Consider the following 12,464-nt stretch of genomic DNA (forward strand, 5'->3'; position numbering starts at 1 on the left):
CTAGTATTCTTTCTTTTGATTGTATTCTGTCTCGTGGCAGCTCGAAAACCAAAAAGTGTCTAAAATTGATAACTTAAGTTATCCAAACCCAAAAAAATAGTAATCCAATTACGAGGAATATTATCAGCCATGTTTTTATGCCTATTTTTGACTTCTTAGCCATAACAATCATATTATTGAAGGTTCCTTTTAGCTTGTTGGATGCATTATGAAAACTGTTGTTTAAGTCATTCAACGTATGATTACTTCCTCTAATTTCATCGCCCATCTTCAAAGAGAGATTCTTGAGAGCTTGAACCTTCTGTTTCATTTGGCCCACTTGTTCCTCACTTTGCGATTCCAATTGAGCCAAACTACTTTGAGAATAATCAAAAGATGCGTTCTTTGTGTATGGAGAGCTAGGGCGTTCTGTTTCACTATTGAAACGATTTACGTCACCAAAAAGCTGGGTCCTATTATTGTCTCTTTGATTCAGCGTTCCTTCCGCGTATCTAGTTAAGATATGTTAATATCCAAGGTTTACCAGTAAAGTTTTGGCAAATTTTATAGCTAGTTATACGTACCTTTGGCTCATCGAATGGATCTCCTTTGGTAAATGCCTCTCTTTGAGTTTTGTACAGACATAAGGAGGCCTGAGTTGTTGTTATACTTACGAATCGTTCAGGCATCAGCTACTAATTTGAGATGAAGTTTGATTTCAAATCATTAAATACGATTACTACGAGCTTGCTACATTATGGAGGGTTCAACTCTTAAGTGACCACCAGTTCATAAAGCTACTTGACGAATGAATGCGGTTTAAGCACATAACCTCCTTCGATTGTGAGATAACTACGTTTCCAATGGCCATTTTTCATACTATAATACATCTTGGCTTGAGAAAGCCATTTCGAACTAATCTGCAATTCGCTTCGCATAATCCTAAAAATAAAAATAGCCTCTAAACATTCACCTTCGTCAAAAGGACCATTCGTTGACATTGCATCATTTTTCAAAACCATTTCATCTTTCTGAATTTAGTATAGTTTTTATTAAATGACCTTTGATGAATCAAAAGTACAAGTAAGCCTTCTCGAACTTAGCAAACTACTTCAAGAAGGAGAAAATAAAGCTACAATTGTAGAAAAGCAGCTAGATAAAGTAGAAAAAGATATTTCCATGCTGCTAGAACAGTTAAAGGAGATAGAAAAAAAGGAGAATAAGTAGTTTAATTATGATTAATGAAATATGCGTTGCCCTCTTTTTTATATGGTATCTTAAATAGAGCATGTAATACTAGACTACTATATCTATCTGGGAATATATAATGGCTCTTCCTTATCTTCCACAAAAGGGTTGGGATTTCTTTTAGGATTGAGCATATAATGTACTGGATCAACGTCCAGGATCACCTTTACCTGTTTTCCACCTCCTATCCACCATTTCTTCAAGTCAGAACTTGGTGGCGGTAGTTTTTTGTTCCTCTTCTGTGCTACAGCTCGAATAGACGGTGAGGTAATTAGAGCTTCCTGATCGAGGCCATGAATTGAAAGCCTTCTATCTCGCAAAAATGCGGTTTTCTCTTCCTCATTCAGATCTGCCAACTGCTGTGTGATATTATCATAAAGCTGCGAAAATAGCGAAGCCTTCTTCACTTCATCAATAACGGTCAAGCGAGCCTCAAAAAGAGCATAAACAGGTCTGTGATCCGAAAATAAAATGCCTTCTGCACAGCCATATTTGATTTGTTTTAAAAGTTCACCTTTGCTTAGAATTCTATCTGTCCAAGCAGGGATCCTCATTTTTTCACTTGTATCATAATGTCTCGTACCTGGATCAAACTTGTAGGTCGGAGGAAAACTTATTGGCATTTCATGGAAATAGGGGAACGATTCACCTGATATCATTTGTTGGTTTAACTGATCTTTCTGGAATAACTTACTATACTCCTTTGAGACAATTAATCGTCTAACTTCTTCATTCGACATTAGAATTCTATAATTGAAGTCACCCATCCAAATTATCGCATCGTGATCCTTTATTTTGAGATCTCTTGAAAATCTTATATTCTTGAAAATTGTCTTATAGTCATTGTGACGCTGTTCAATATTTTCTAGACCTGCCGCCAGATGTGAGGCAATGATACAAAAGCTAGTAGCGCAATACTTGAAACTTAAGGCAACGGCCCCTTTATTAGAAGCCATTCCGCCAAAACCCGTCTTCTTTACATCTCCTTCAATATGCCTGACATTAGTATATTCTGATTCCTTCATAAAAAACATCAAAAGTACTCCTCCCAGTTGGTTGCTCCACATTCTAATAAATCTCTTATTACTGACCTTGTTAATAAGGTTTAGGACTTTCTTCTCCCAATATTGCTTTACAAAAGGATCACTAGACAACATCTGGCCTGCCGTTAGATCAACTACCTCTTCTAAACCAATAATGTAGGCATCTGCTATACTCTGTACATCTGGAGGAAATATCCATTCATCTATACTTTCGGTTGCAGTCTTCCCACTGACATTAAAGGTTCCGCAAAAGAAAGTAGCACCTTTCTCATATGTAAAATTCGATCGGAGCTCACGTAAATTACGTGAAATATAGAAGTGAAGGGGATCATATAACTTGATTTTGGAATCAAACAACTTAGAATATGTTTTCATATACTTCGTAGGATTTTTCGAGTTCTGGTAAAACAGCCTTTCCAGCCAGTAAGAGTTTTCATGCCAGATTCGGTCATGGGCATCTATGAAGGAGGATGTCACGTCAAAGTCGGAAAGTTCATTTGTGGCGAGCTCAAGAATGTCCTTACTGACTATCTTTTCGACCATAATCTGCTTTTCGATAGAATCAAAGGCGCTTATTCTCAGAACACCGGTCTGTTTGCCAAAATATATGCCCTTATTGATGTCGTATGCAAATGCGCCAAACTCGAAAATATCCTGCCTAAGGAGATAAAGCAGTTTATGCGGTGACTTGGATAATATAGCAGAACTATATTCTACATTTGTTATTTTCAATCCTTTAGCTTCAGCGCATTGTTTATAGAGTTGTGCCAGTGATTCCTGTGTATCGCTCTTTGGCTTGATCAAGTTTAGTATGCTAACAACTCCATATTTACCTTCTAAACTATCAAAATGTCTATCAAAAGGTGCTTGCGTGTGTACAGCATCTTTTGTTATTCTCACCTTGCGGCCATACAATATCTGGCTATCTATGACTTCCCAAAAGAGAGGTATATTTGCACTTAGCTGTGTATATGAAAAAACAAAGTTATTAGTTGTCACTACAACCTCAGTTTCAACGAAGCCAGACACTTTACCATTTGTGCTTAATCCATCTGTATCAAGTGCTTTTTTCTTATTTTCTGTTGATATTCTTGAAATTATGGTCACTGAAGATGTATTTGAACCATCTTCAACCAGAAGCGTCTTGCAAAAACCCCTGATTACAAAGGTTAATATTCCACTAGAATCAAAATATTGTTTTTCAGCCAACGGGATCCTACTTCTCCAAGTAATGAGTTCCGTTGTCAATGAAGAGTTCCATATAAAAGCAATATCTTGATTATCAATCGTATACTCCAGGTTGTGAGGCAATCCATGATTCTTCACGATGTTCGAAAGGTCAAAGTCTTTTGAAAAGTAAAAGGACCCATCACTATATAACTTTTTGAGTGAAGCGCAGGGATGTTCATGGCTCAGTTTCTCATGGTTTTGCTCTGAACGCTCAAGAAGAAACAAATCATAAACGTTGCTGTCTAAGCTGTAAAAATCGACATCTAGCACCTTAAAGATACTTTCAGATGGCTCGACACCATTAACAGTCATCTTCCATCTAGGGAATCCTACATTTTGCGCACCCGATATGACACCAAGAAACACACCGCCATTGATCGCTATAAGACCTAAGATACCGTTAAATATACAGTTGGTCACTTGAAAATATCTGTTGTCCTCGTGTAATTCTTCATTCGTAATGTGTCTTATCACTACGGTGGGCGTTTTAGACTGCTGCTGAAGTAGGGTTCCAGGAGACATTCTGTACCTTTCAAAAAGTAGATTAAACCCATTACCTGAGGCAACAACTGAACGTGGATTTCTTCCGATGTATAACTTTATCGAATCAGACATACACTATGATTATCTAGTTCAAGCCTTCTTTTATATTATCTGCTATTTCTGATCTACACACAGATTAGAAAATCTACTACTTCATTTCGGCTTCGCGAGAATTAAATTATTGTGCCAAAGAATTCTGCAAAAAATCACTTTGTACAGGACCATTTAATGGCTAAAATCTCGTCTAATAACTGAAATTCTAAAATTATACACTTTCAGAAATCACCTCCTATTATTGCATGTACTATCGAAATAATTAACGGTACATGCGATATCTTTTATTGTCATAGAGTGAACGAAGGCATTCAGATCTTTATATTTGCATCGTTTAGTATCACGTGCTATATATATTTGTTTTTTTATTCTTTACTTTTTTTATTTTATTTGTATCTTGTTTACGCTTCCGAACAAATATTTGTAGTTTATTAAATTTTTGGAAGACACCTTGTTTTGGTCAGATTTATAAACTTGAAAAGTCATTTCACCAAAGAGGAAATATTTTGCCTACTAGCCGTTTATAGCCAAATAAATTAAGGATAAGAAAATGGTGTCGTTTTACTTTGCTGGAAGACTCGTTACGCTTGCTAACACTATGGCTTATTTCCGAAATACTTACATGGATTTATATATTATTGTTGATTAATCCTTCGAACACATGAAATTGAGAATGAATCATTTTGAGTTTCAGGTCAATCAATCTGATATATTTTCTCACTCGTCATTTTGGCATTATATGAACAGTATTTGAATATGTATAGGGTAAAATAGTTTATAAATTGAAAATACAAAAAGATGACCGGGATGACTTGGTTTGACAGTTAATACAATGCGCATATAATATTTTGACAGCTATCCTGATACAGTAGTGTACTTATTGGACCCGGCCGACGTCTTAGGAAGTAAATTGTAGGACTTCGAATACCTCTAATGAGGTAATAAGTTCAATGCTGATTTCCTGTCAGGAAATGGAGTTTATACTCTGAGACTGAGCCTTTGAAGGATGGCGTTAATTGATTGCATATCTTGACTGAAGTCGAACAAGCCAATACTTTTAAGAAATTTTTCATCAGCATTATTCTTTTCCAAAATAATAAGATCATCCATGTCCACTCCATACTTCTCTAACAAGTAATACCTCATATCCGCAATCAACTCGATCGTATCAGTTTCTTCACGACTTTTTATTCGTTGTGAGCTCTTGAGTATCGCGTCCTCAAACTCTTGCGTATCGATGTAGTCATCTAAATTGTACGCCAGATGCTTTGCTGAGAAATGTTCCAACTTTTCTATGTCTGCTTCCCAAGCTAGGGATAATATTTCAAAAATCGAGATACTTTCCAGTATTTCTTTTGATTGTGTTATAACAGCGGCTGCCATTGTTTTGAGTCTATCCGATAAAACGAAACTAGCAAGTTTGATAACATCAATGGCGTATTCCCAAGATATATCTGCGTTGTCATAATATACATATTTAATTAATATCTCAAGCTCTTCAAAATTGTGGCACGGAAGAGAAAGGAGAGGTAGCATTTCAGCCTTATTCTCTCTTTTTTCAGCTGAGTAGTATTTCTTCTCACTGAAGGGATTAGAAAACATTATTTTGAAATAATCACACCGTATGAGAACTGCTAGGTGACACGGATATGTTCGACGAACGCCTGAACAATTTACTGAACTAATTAACAAATCAGGGTATGCAGAGCATGTCTGGAGTTTTAAAATGCTTGTACTATCATAGTATGTAGAGGTTGGCCACTCTAACACATTTGCGATTATGTTATTTGAAACAAATGTCCTTAATTCTTTCCTTGCAAATTCTGTTACTCTGTACTGATAGTCAGCCATAAGTGTAGATTTTTCCGCTGGATCAACCATGTGTCTTGATTTGTGTAAAAAATCATATAACAAAGGTGTATTGAATTCGTCTGATAAATTTAATAGTATTCCATAATCAGTGGATTTGATCTTATGAAGAACTGGAATCAGGTATATGAACTGTAAAAATATTTCGAAAATCTCTCTTGGAATATTGTCTTGAATATGAATGATATTACTTTCGTTTTGCTGGATATGTGCTTCCTTCAGTAATAATGGAAGTCTAGCCTTCAGTATGAACTTGTGTCCAGAAAGAGTCATCTCATTGCCGAAATTGAAACTTATATCGTCTGTACCTAGTCTTTTATCTCTGAATAAATTTGAGATATGCGTAGCAAAAGGTTGACTGATATCCACTGCTTTGGATATGTCATAAGCTAGTAGTATATCTCTTATTGAATCGGTTAAGGCACCATAAATGCAACGAGCACCCTCATATCTATCTCGATCACAGATTGCGCCCCTTTCTAGAAGAAGTTTGACCAGCTCCTCGTGCCCACATAAGCTGGCTAGAAACAAAGGTGAGTTATCAAACTCATCTACGTCATTCAGATTGATGCCGGTAGATATTAGCCTATCTGCATTTTCAACGTCACCTGTACGACAGGCGTAACAAAGTTCTATAAAAGCTTTAGCCATGGTCAGCAAGGTTGAATAAATAAACCTCTTTTATACAGAGACAGATCTTCATTTGAAAGTTCTAAGATTTCGTGCCTATTTTTACAAACTGCATAATTTCATTAAATATCACTATTACCCGCCATATATAAGTCTGTTATATTTATACCAAGTAAGTGTCTGATTCCTCGTAAATATATATTCTTGATTCTTGATATATGCAGTCGTGTTAAGATGCATGAGTTAGTCCATAGAGCATTGACCTCTAAACCAGGACTATATCGACGAGAGAATCGCCCTATACACCAAAAAGTAGGGTACTGAGGACGCCCTCCTTTTTCGACCTCAAAACATGCTATATCACTTCATAATGTTGGTTTATATAATTTGCAGATGATTGATGGTGCGCACTCATTCTGTCTCATTAACTATAAGCTGAAAATCAAATAGATGAAGTTTTCCTTCCTTTATCATAGATATTCGAAGTCGGTCTATTTGTTCTCTTCCTTAAGACAGAGATTTTACAGCCATTAAGCTCTGTGTTGTCTAGCAATAATGCCTGTTCTCTCTTTTCCCGAGAGTCAAACTCTATGTAAGCATATCCGTTAAATTTATTTGTAGATTTATTACATAAGATGGTTATCCTCTTAATGGACCCACATTCCTTAAAATGTTCTTCTATTATTTCAGGTGTGGTATCTGAATGTATATTACGTACAAATATTGACTTGGAATCAGCATCTCTTTGGACTGCCATTTTAGTAATCTTGTCAGGTTTGGTTAAGACCTTAACTTTGACACCAGAAGAATGAGCTCCATTATCTACTAGTGATATAGGTATGCTATTAAGGTCACCGGATATTTCCATAATAGAACTTTACGCTTATGTTTTTGTAAAAGTGACTATAGAATGAATTTTCCTGTCCCTGTGAACCAGTACAAAATACCTGATAGTTTGAAATTTTAGATATCGTTACCCGAATAACAAATAAAATTTTTCATTTATCATGAAAAATATTTCAGCTCATCTCATCTCATCTCGTCTTACTTACTATAGGATGATAGTTTAAAAGTCAGATTACGTAACAGACAATAGTTCAAACTGGTATCAATTGGCTGTTGAAAATGGGATCCGTTAGAAGAAGAAAGATGGCTAGATCATCTGTTGGGAAAGTTTCTAGAAGGACCAAGGACAAGCAAAGGAAAATAAACATCAAATCGAACCCTATAATTGCTGCCAATTGGGATTCTTCTTTGACCTTAGCACAGAACTATAAAAAGTTAGGTTTAAGAGCCAAATTACAAACACCTACTGGTGGTCAGGAGGCCGACTACAGCAAGATCGTAAAAAAAATACAGCTAAATTACTCGAACCAAAGTAATGATGAGGATGAGGGTGACTCAGAGTACGAAGCAAATCAACAGAACGAAGAAAGTAAGGAGGAAGATTTAGATCCAAACAATATACCAGAGGGCGAAGCTAGGATACAACGTGATGTTGAAGGAAATGTCGTGAAAATTGTATATGGTAAAAAAAAGCTCGACGCTGAAAGCATAGCTCAAGAAACTGAATCAAGCACTGAAGTAGTGAGAGAGTTGGAGCGTTATGCGTCTAGACCAGTGGTGAAGAAGGAACGTATACAAAGTGAAAGGGAAGAGGAATGGCTTCAGGCACTGTATAAAAAGCATGGGGATAATTACAAAAAAATGTTCTTTGATAAAAAGCTGAATATCTATCAACAATCGGAAGGAGACCTGAGAAAAAGAATAATAAAGTGGAAAAAGGCTCATAATATTGAATAAATGAATGTATCCTTGCCGTAGGAAGTTTCATATCTTATAAAATCTGTCTATATATATTAACATATCAAAGTTAAGATAAGGTAATATATGCATAAATAAAGTAAGCATTCAAGCCTCAACGAAAGCCCTGTAAGTGGTAAAAGTGTTGTCATCAGTTTCTATTTCAACAGCAACATTTGGACCAATGAAAAAGACAAAACCTGGTTCTACTTTTAATTTCAAACCATCTGCAGTGATGTAACCATTACCCTTGGTAGTAATCAAAATACTAGGGCCTTGTAATGGTTCAAAACGTCTTATACCTGTAGACGTTTTGAAAGTGGTTTCCAAAACAGCGAACTCTTCGATTGGTGGATTGTATAAGGCTGATTCGCCAGCACCGGATGATCTAGCAAAATTTTCAGCTTTCATTTTTTGATCTTCAACTGACCCATAAGAGTAAGTTAACATTTCAACTAAATTCTTGACATCTTTAAATTTAGGAGTGAAACCAGCTCTAACAACATTATCTGAAGCAGCCATACATTCCATGATATCACCACTGATATATGCATGAGGATCTTTTGCCTTCAAAAAGATACCTTCGCCGGCATTAAGCTTACAGTGATTTAATAAAAGACCACCACAGAATAAACCTACATCACCAGGAAACTGCTTCTCCAATCTTAGTAATAGGTCAGGAAGAGCTGCATTAGGGAAGTCATTTGGAGATGTTTGAGCTCTTTTTATCAAGGCGGCTGCCTTTTCAGAAATAAGTTCATTAGTAGCATTCATGACCTTGCTAAAAACATTTTGTAGAAGCTTTCTATTCTCAATATCATCCTTGGAATCTGTAACGGCATCTATTTTGATGTTACTGATAAAGTGTGCTGCAACATCATCACCCACTACATCTCTAAATTCAGGTATGCGTTGCAATTCATCAGCAATTTCGGCCAATGGCTTAAAACCGCAGAACCCTTCAAAATCGGTGACTGCAATAGCCATCTCAGGCTTGTGGTTGTCATCAGGGTAATTCTTTGGATCTTGAGCGTGTAAAATTTTTGCCAATGCTTTATCGGGATGAGCCTGGATGGATAAAACCTTTTCAATTGACAAAACCTTGAATAAAAAGGGCAATTCATTCTTTGAATGGAACTTTTTGATGATATCGTTACCTAACATGTGCTCTGGATCCTTTTCGATTTCATTACTCAAAGATTGTCTCGTATCAGCCCTATAACATGGCGCCTTACTATGAGTACCCATCCATAATTCAGCGTATGGCTTATCTTCTTCTATTTTTACGGAAGGATTAGAATGGTGTGCGTATCTGGCAACGGCAGAAGAGGAACCAACTTTACCCCAATCATATTGTTGGTAGGCTAAATAATGAAAATTTGATATAAAATCAACAGTATTGTTAGTAGAAGGAACAAAAAAAAGCATGTACTTCGACCTACAAAAATTGAATTATTGCACATACCAGCATCTAATCTGAAAAATCTGGAACTCATTGTATTAGCTGACTTATTGGACTATTTGATATAGTATCTAATTACAATCTTGCTTAGGCGTTAGTTTGAAGAAGATTGAGAAAGTAGACGTGTATATTTATATATATATGTATTTTTTTTTTCTCTTCTTTTCATTGAGTTGTCGCGATATGACATGATTTATTCCTGGGACAAAAAAATGCCTTCTGAAAATCTGTCTAGAAGTGAGGACCCGATACTGAAAATAATTACAGCGCGTTATTTTACAAAAAGACACATTGAATCCCACAATGAGTGTTTCTTCCTTGGAAAATTCTACTAAGACTATTTATACCTATGTATTTCTGGATCGTGTTCCATATAGTATTAATTATGATGTCATTATAGAGGATAGAAGCAGGAGGAACTTTGTGGGCTGTGTGGGGTGTTGATGCGTCGTCCATCTTTTTTTTTGTATTGTTAGTAGGAAAAGCTTTATGCGGGCTTTGAAAACTGGCACTTGATTATTCTACGTTTTCTCCAAATAAACCTCGAGTATTGTTGGTGAGAAATTCATGCACTAGATGATTAACTCTACTGTATCTAGCCCTTTCTTAGTTATAGAAAAATACTGTCTATATGAACATCACTGTTAGTCGCTTAATTTCCAAAATGGTACGAGATTATTTAAGCCTATTTTCTTATGCCACATTGTTTTTTGCTACTCTGATGGGGCCTACTCTTTTTTTGATATATTTATGTCTCTGCGTTTGAACTAAATACTTCTTATCACGTGGAAAGTTTTTCCCATTGTCTTTACTAGTTCGAATTGTACTGTCATTTGAATGATACATGCCATTTTGTATTTGTACACTTCTTGTTTAATATGATCAGCAGGGCGTGTGCCTAGCTAAAGTATTGCTGTCTCCTATAGATCAATAGGATAATAAGTGTGACACATGATAAAGTCTGTTTAGTTATGACACGTTTTTCACTTTAATTTTCACGATATTTAAGCTCTATTTGCGGCTCAACTTTCCGAATTTTTCCCGTAGTGTATGTTACACTTCCTATCGAGATAGACCTTGGTAGTTTTCTCCAATATAGTCACTGTGTGTGTTTTTTATTCAAGCCTTTATGAGTATTTTCTTTATATATTTCCATGTCTAGCACGTTAAATGTTTCATCATTATCCTTCTTCGTATCACTTATTATCGTTAGAGCATTTTTTGTTTCAGCCATATAAATGTTGCCATTGAAAAGCCCATCGATTTTTATTCATTTCGACTTTTATAGCATAAGTAGCAACACGACGCAACCTTAAAGAGGCCAAAAGATATTGTTCCGGCTTTCGTCCATTATTTTGTGATGGTACTTGGGTATTAATATATTCAAGAAGCCTGCGACAAGCGAGAAATATATCTGACTGACATAAAATCAAAAGCTACAACCTAAAACTCTGGAGGATAGTTCAGTTCTTGTTGCTAGAAAGACTCACAGAATTGGCATAATATCTAATCGTTGCTAGTCACCTTAGTGAAAAAACATAGCTATTGCTGTTGCCGTTAGACAGGCTCCACAAAGAGCATTAAGAATGTGTGAAATACTGTAAGACTCGACATCAGTCAATACTTCTCTAATATTTATTAACGGTTTTCCTTTGTAACTAATCCACTCTGTATTATTCCTTCATGATTGGGTGTGTTTATCTTTAGAGCCTTTCTTTTCCTTTTCACACTGATCTTTGATAACTTCATTTGAGCGTGAACTGTTGTTACTCGTAACAAAAGGTTAAAATGAAAAAGATGATAAAAAATACTCAAAAGAAGAAGTTCGTAATGACAAAGCTATAGGTCCTCCAGCTGAAACCTTTTTGCTATTTACATTCATATTAGAGAACGATTACCAAGTTGCTTATATATTACTACTCATGTTCAGCTCCATCATTACCTTGAATTTTTTTCAGCTAATTCCATGACTTCTTTCTTACTTTCAGAGATGCTTCTTTCTGGGGACACCTTGATATTTCTGAACCTCAGTTTACCGTCAAGAAAAACCCAATGTGACCTTATAATTCCAGATTGGGGTGTCTTTTTTGCCCCAAGAATGCCAATTAATTCTCTTTTTGGATCACTCAACAGCTCGAATGGTAAGTTTTGTTTTTCTTGGAACCTTTTCTGGCTTACTACTGAATCTGCACTTAAACCGAAAACTGCTGCATGTTTCTTAATTTCGTCGTAGTTGTCTCGAAACCCACACGCTTGTCTAGTACATCCTGGAGTCGATGCTTTGGGATATGCAAAGAGTACTAAAATTTTATTATTCTTTGCAACTTCTTGCAGCGATATTTTCTGGTTATCTTGATTCATTAAAGTAATATCTGGCATAATATCGCCTATTTGCAGTTCACTACTTGAGACATTACCACTACTTTCTACTGTTTCTTCCTTTGAGATAGTCACCCTCCTTTTTTTTTCTGGCCTCCTTTCTTTGTCATCTTCTATATCCTCAAAGAGCACCTTCGCTTTAATTCTAGTTGAGTTGCGCAATTGCATTAGTGATTGACTTGAACTCTTCCATTGCTCAAAATTTTTAAATCAAACGACGACTT

The 12,464-nt window shown here is 35.9% G+C and overlaps 8 protein-coding genes across 8 annotated transcripts; 2 read left to right on the forward strand and 6 right to left on the reverse strand.

The window, feature by feature from the left end:
- Positions 1 to 73: 73 nt before the first annotated feature.
- BET1 (Bet1p) lies at positions 74 to 574 on the reverse strand (the record flags this gene model as incomplete). Its single annotated transcript, XM_003959554.1, has 2 exons — positions 74 to 491; positions 564 to 574. 2 exons carry the CDS (start codon positions 572 to 574, stop codon positions 74 to 76), a joined length of 429 nt encoding a protein of 142 aa, XP_003959603.1.
- A 461-nt stretch (positions 575 to 1,035) lies between these two features.
- CMI7 (Cmi7p) lies at positions 1,036 to 1,206 on the forward strand (the record flags this gene model as incomplete). The annotated part of the gene is made up of 1 exon (XM_003959555.1): positions 1,036 to 1,206. The coding sequence occupies one exon, from the start codon at positions 1,036 to 1,038 to the stop codon at positions 1,204 to 1,206; it is 171 nt and encodes a 56-aa protein (XP_003959604.1).
- Positions 1,207 to 1,289: 83 nt separating this feature from the next.
- INP51 (phosphoinositide 5-phosphatase INP51) lies at positions 1,290 to 4,115 on the reverse strand (the record flags this gene model as incomplete). Its single annotated transcript, XM_003959556.1, has 1 exon — positions 1,290 to 4,115. One exon carries the CDS (start codon positions 4,113 to 4,115, stop codon positions 1,290 to 1,292), a length of 2,826 nt encoding a protein of 941 aa, XP_003959605.1.
- Positions 4,116 to 5,075: 960 nt separating this feature from the next.
- KAFR0K01160 (uncharacterized protein) lies at positions 5,076 to 6,617 on the reverse strand (the record flags this gene model as incomplete). Its single annotated transcript, XM_003959557.1, has 1 exon — positions 5,076 to 6,617. The coding sequence occupies one exon, from the start codon at positions 6,615 to 6,617 to the stop codon at positions 5,076 to 5,078; it is 1,542 nt and encodes a 513-aa protein (XP_003959606.1).
- A 421-nt stretch (positions 6,618 to 7,038) lies between these two features.
- Positions 7,039 to 7,464, reverse strand: SGN1 (Sgn1p; the record flags this gene model as incomplete). The annotated part of the gene is made up of 1 exon (XM_003959558.1): positions 7,039 to 7,464. One exon carries the CDS (start codon positions 7,462 to 7,464, stop codon positions 7,039 to 7,041), a length of 426 nt encoding a protein of 141 aa, XP_003959607.1.
- A 281-nt stretch (positions 7,465 to 7,745) lies between these two features.
- On the forward strand, positions 7,746 to 8,399 carry NOP16 (Nop16p; the record flags this gene model as incomplete). The annotated part of the gene is made up of 1 exon (XM_003959559.1): positions 7,746 to 8,399. One exon carries the CDS (start codon positions 7,746 to 7,748, stop codon positions 8,397 to 8,399), a length of 654 nt encoding a protein of 217 aa, XP_003959608.1.
- Positions 8,400 to 8,507: 108 nt separating this feature from the next.
- Positions 8,508 to 9,895, reverse strand: PMI40 (mannose-6-phosphate isomerase PMI40; the record flags this gene model as incomplete). Its single annotated transcript, XM_003959560.1, has 2 exons — positions 8,508 to 9,763; positions 9,865 to 9,895. 2 exons carry the CDS (start codon positions 9,893 to 9,895, stop codon positions 8,508 to 8,510), a joined length of 1,287 nt encoding a protein of 428 aa, XP_003959609.1.
- Positions 9,896 to 11,799: 1,904 nt separating this feature from the next.
- On the reverse strand, positions 11,800 to 12,408 carry DOT5 (thioredoxin peroxidase DOT5; the record flags this gene model as incomplete). Its single annotated transcript, XM_003959561.1, has 1 exon — positions 11,800 to 12,408. The coding sequence occupies one exon, from the start codon at positions 12,406 to 12,408 to the stop codon at positions 11,800 to 11,802; it is 609 nt and encodes a 202-aa protein (XP_003959610.1).
- Positions 12,409 to 12,464: the final 56 nt, after the last annotated feature.

Source organism: Kazachstania africana, chromosome 11 (assembly GCF_000304475.1).
Source record: "Kazachstania africana CBS 2517 chromosome 11, complete genome".
In the NCBI taxonomy this organism is placed as follows: domain Eukaryota; kingdom Fungi; phylum Ascomycota; class Saccharomycetes; order Saccharomycetales; family Saccharomycetaceae; genus Kazachstania; species Kazachstania africana.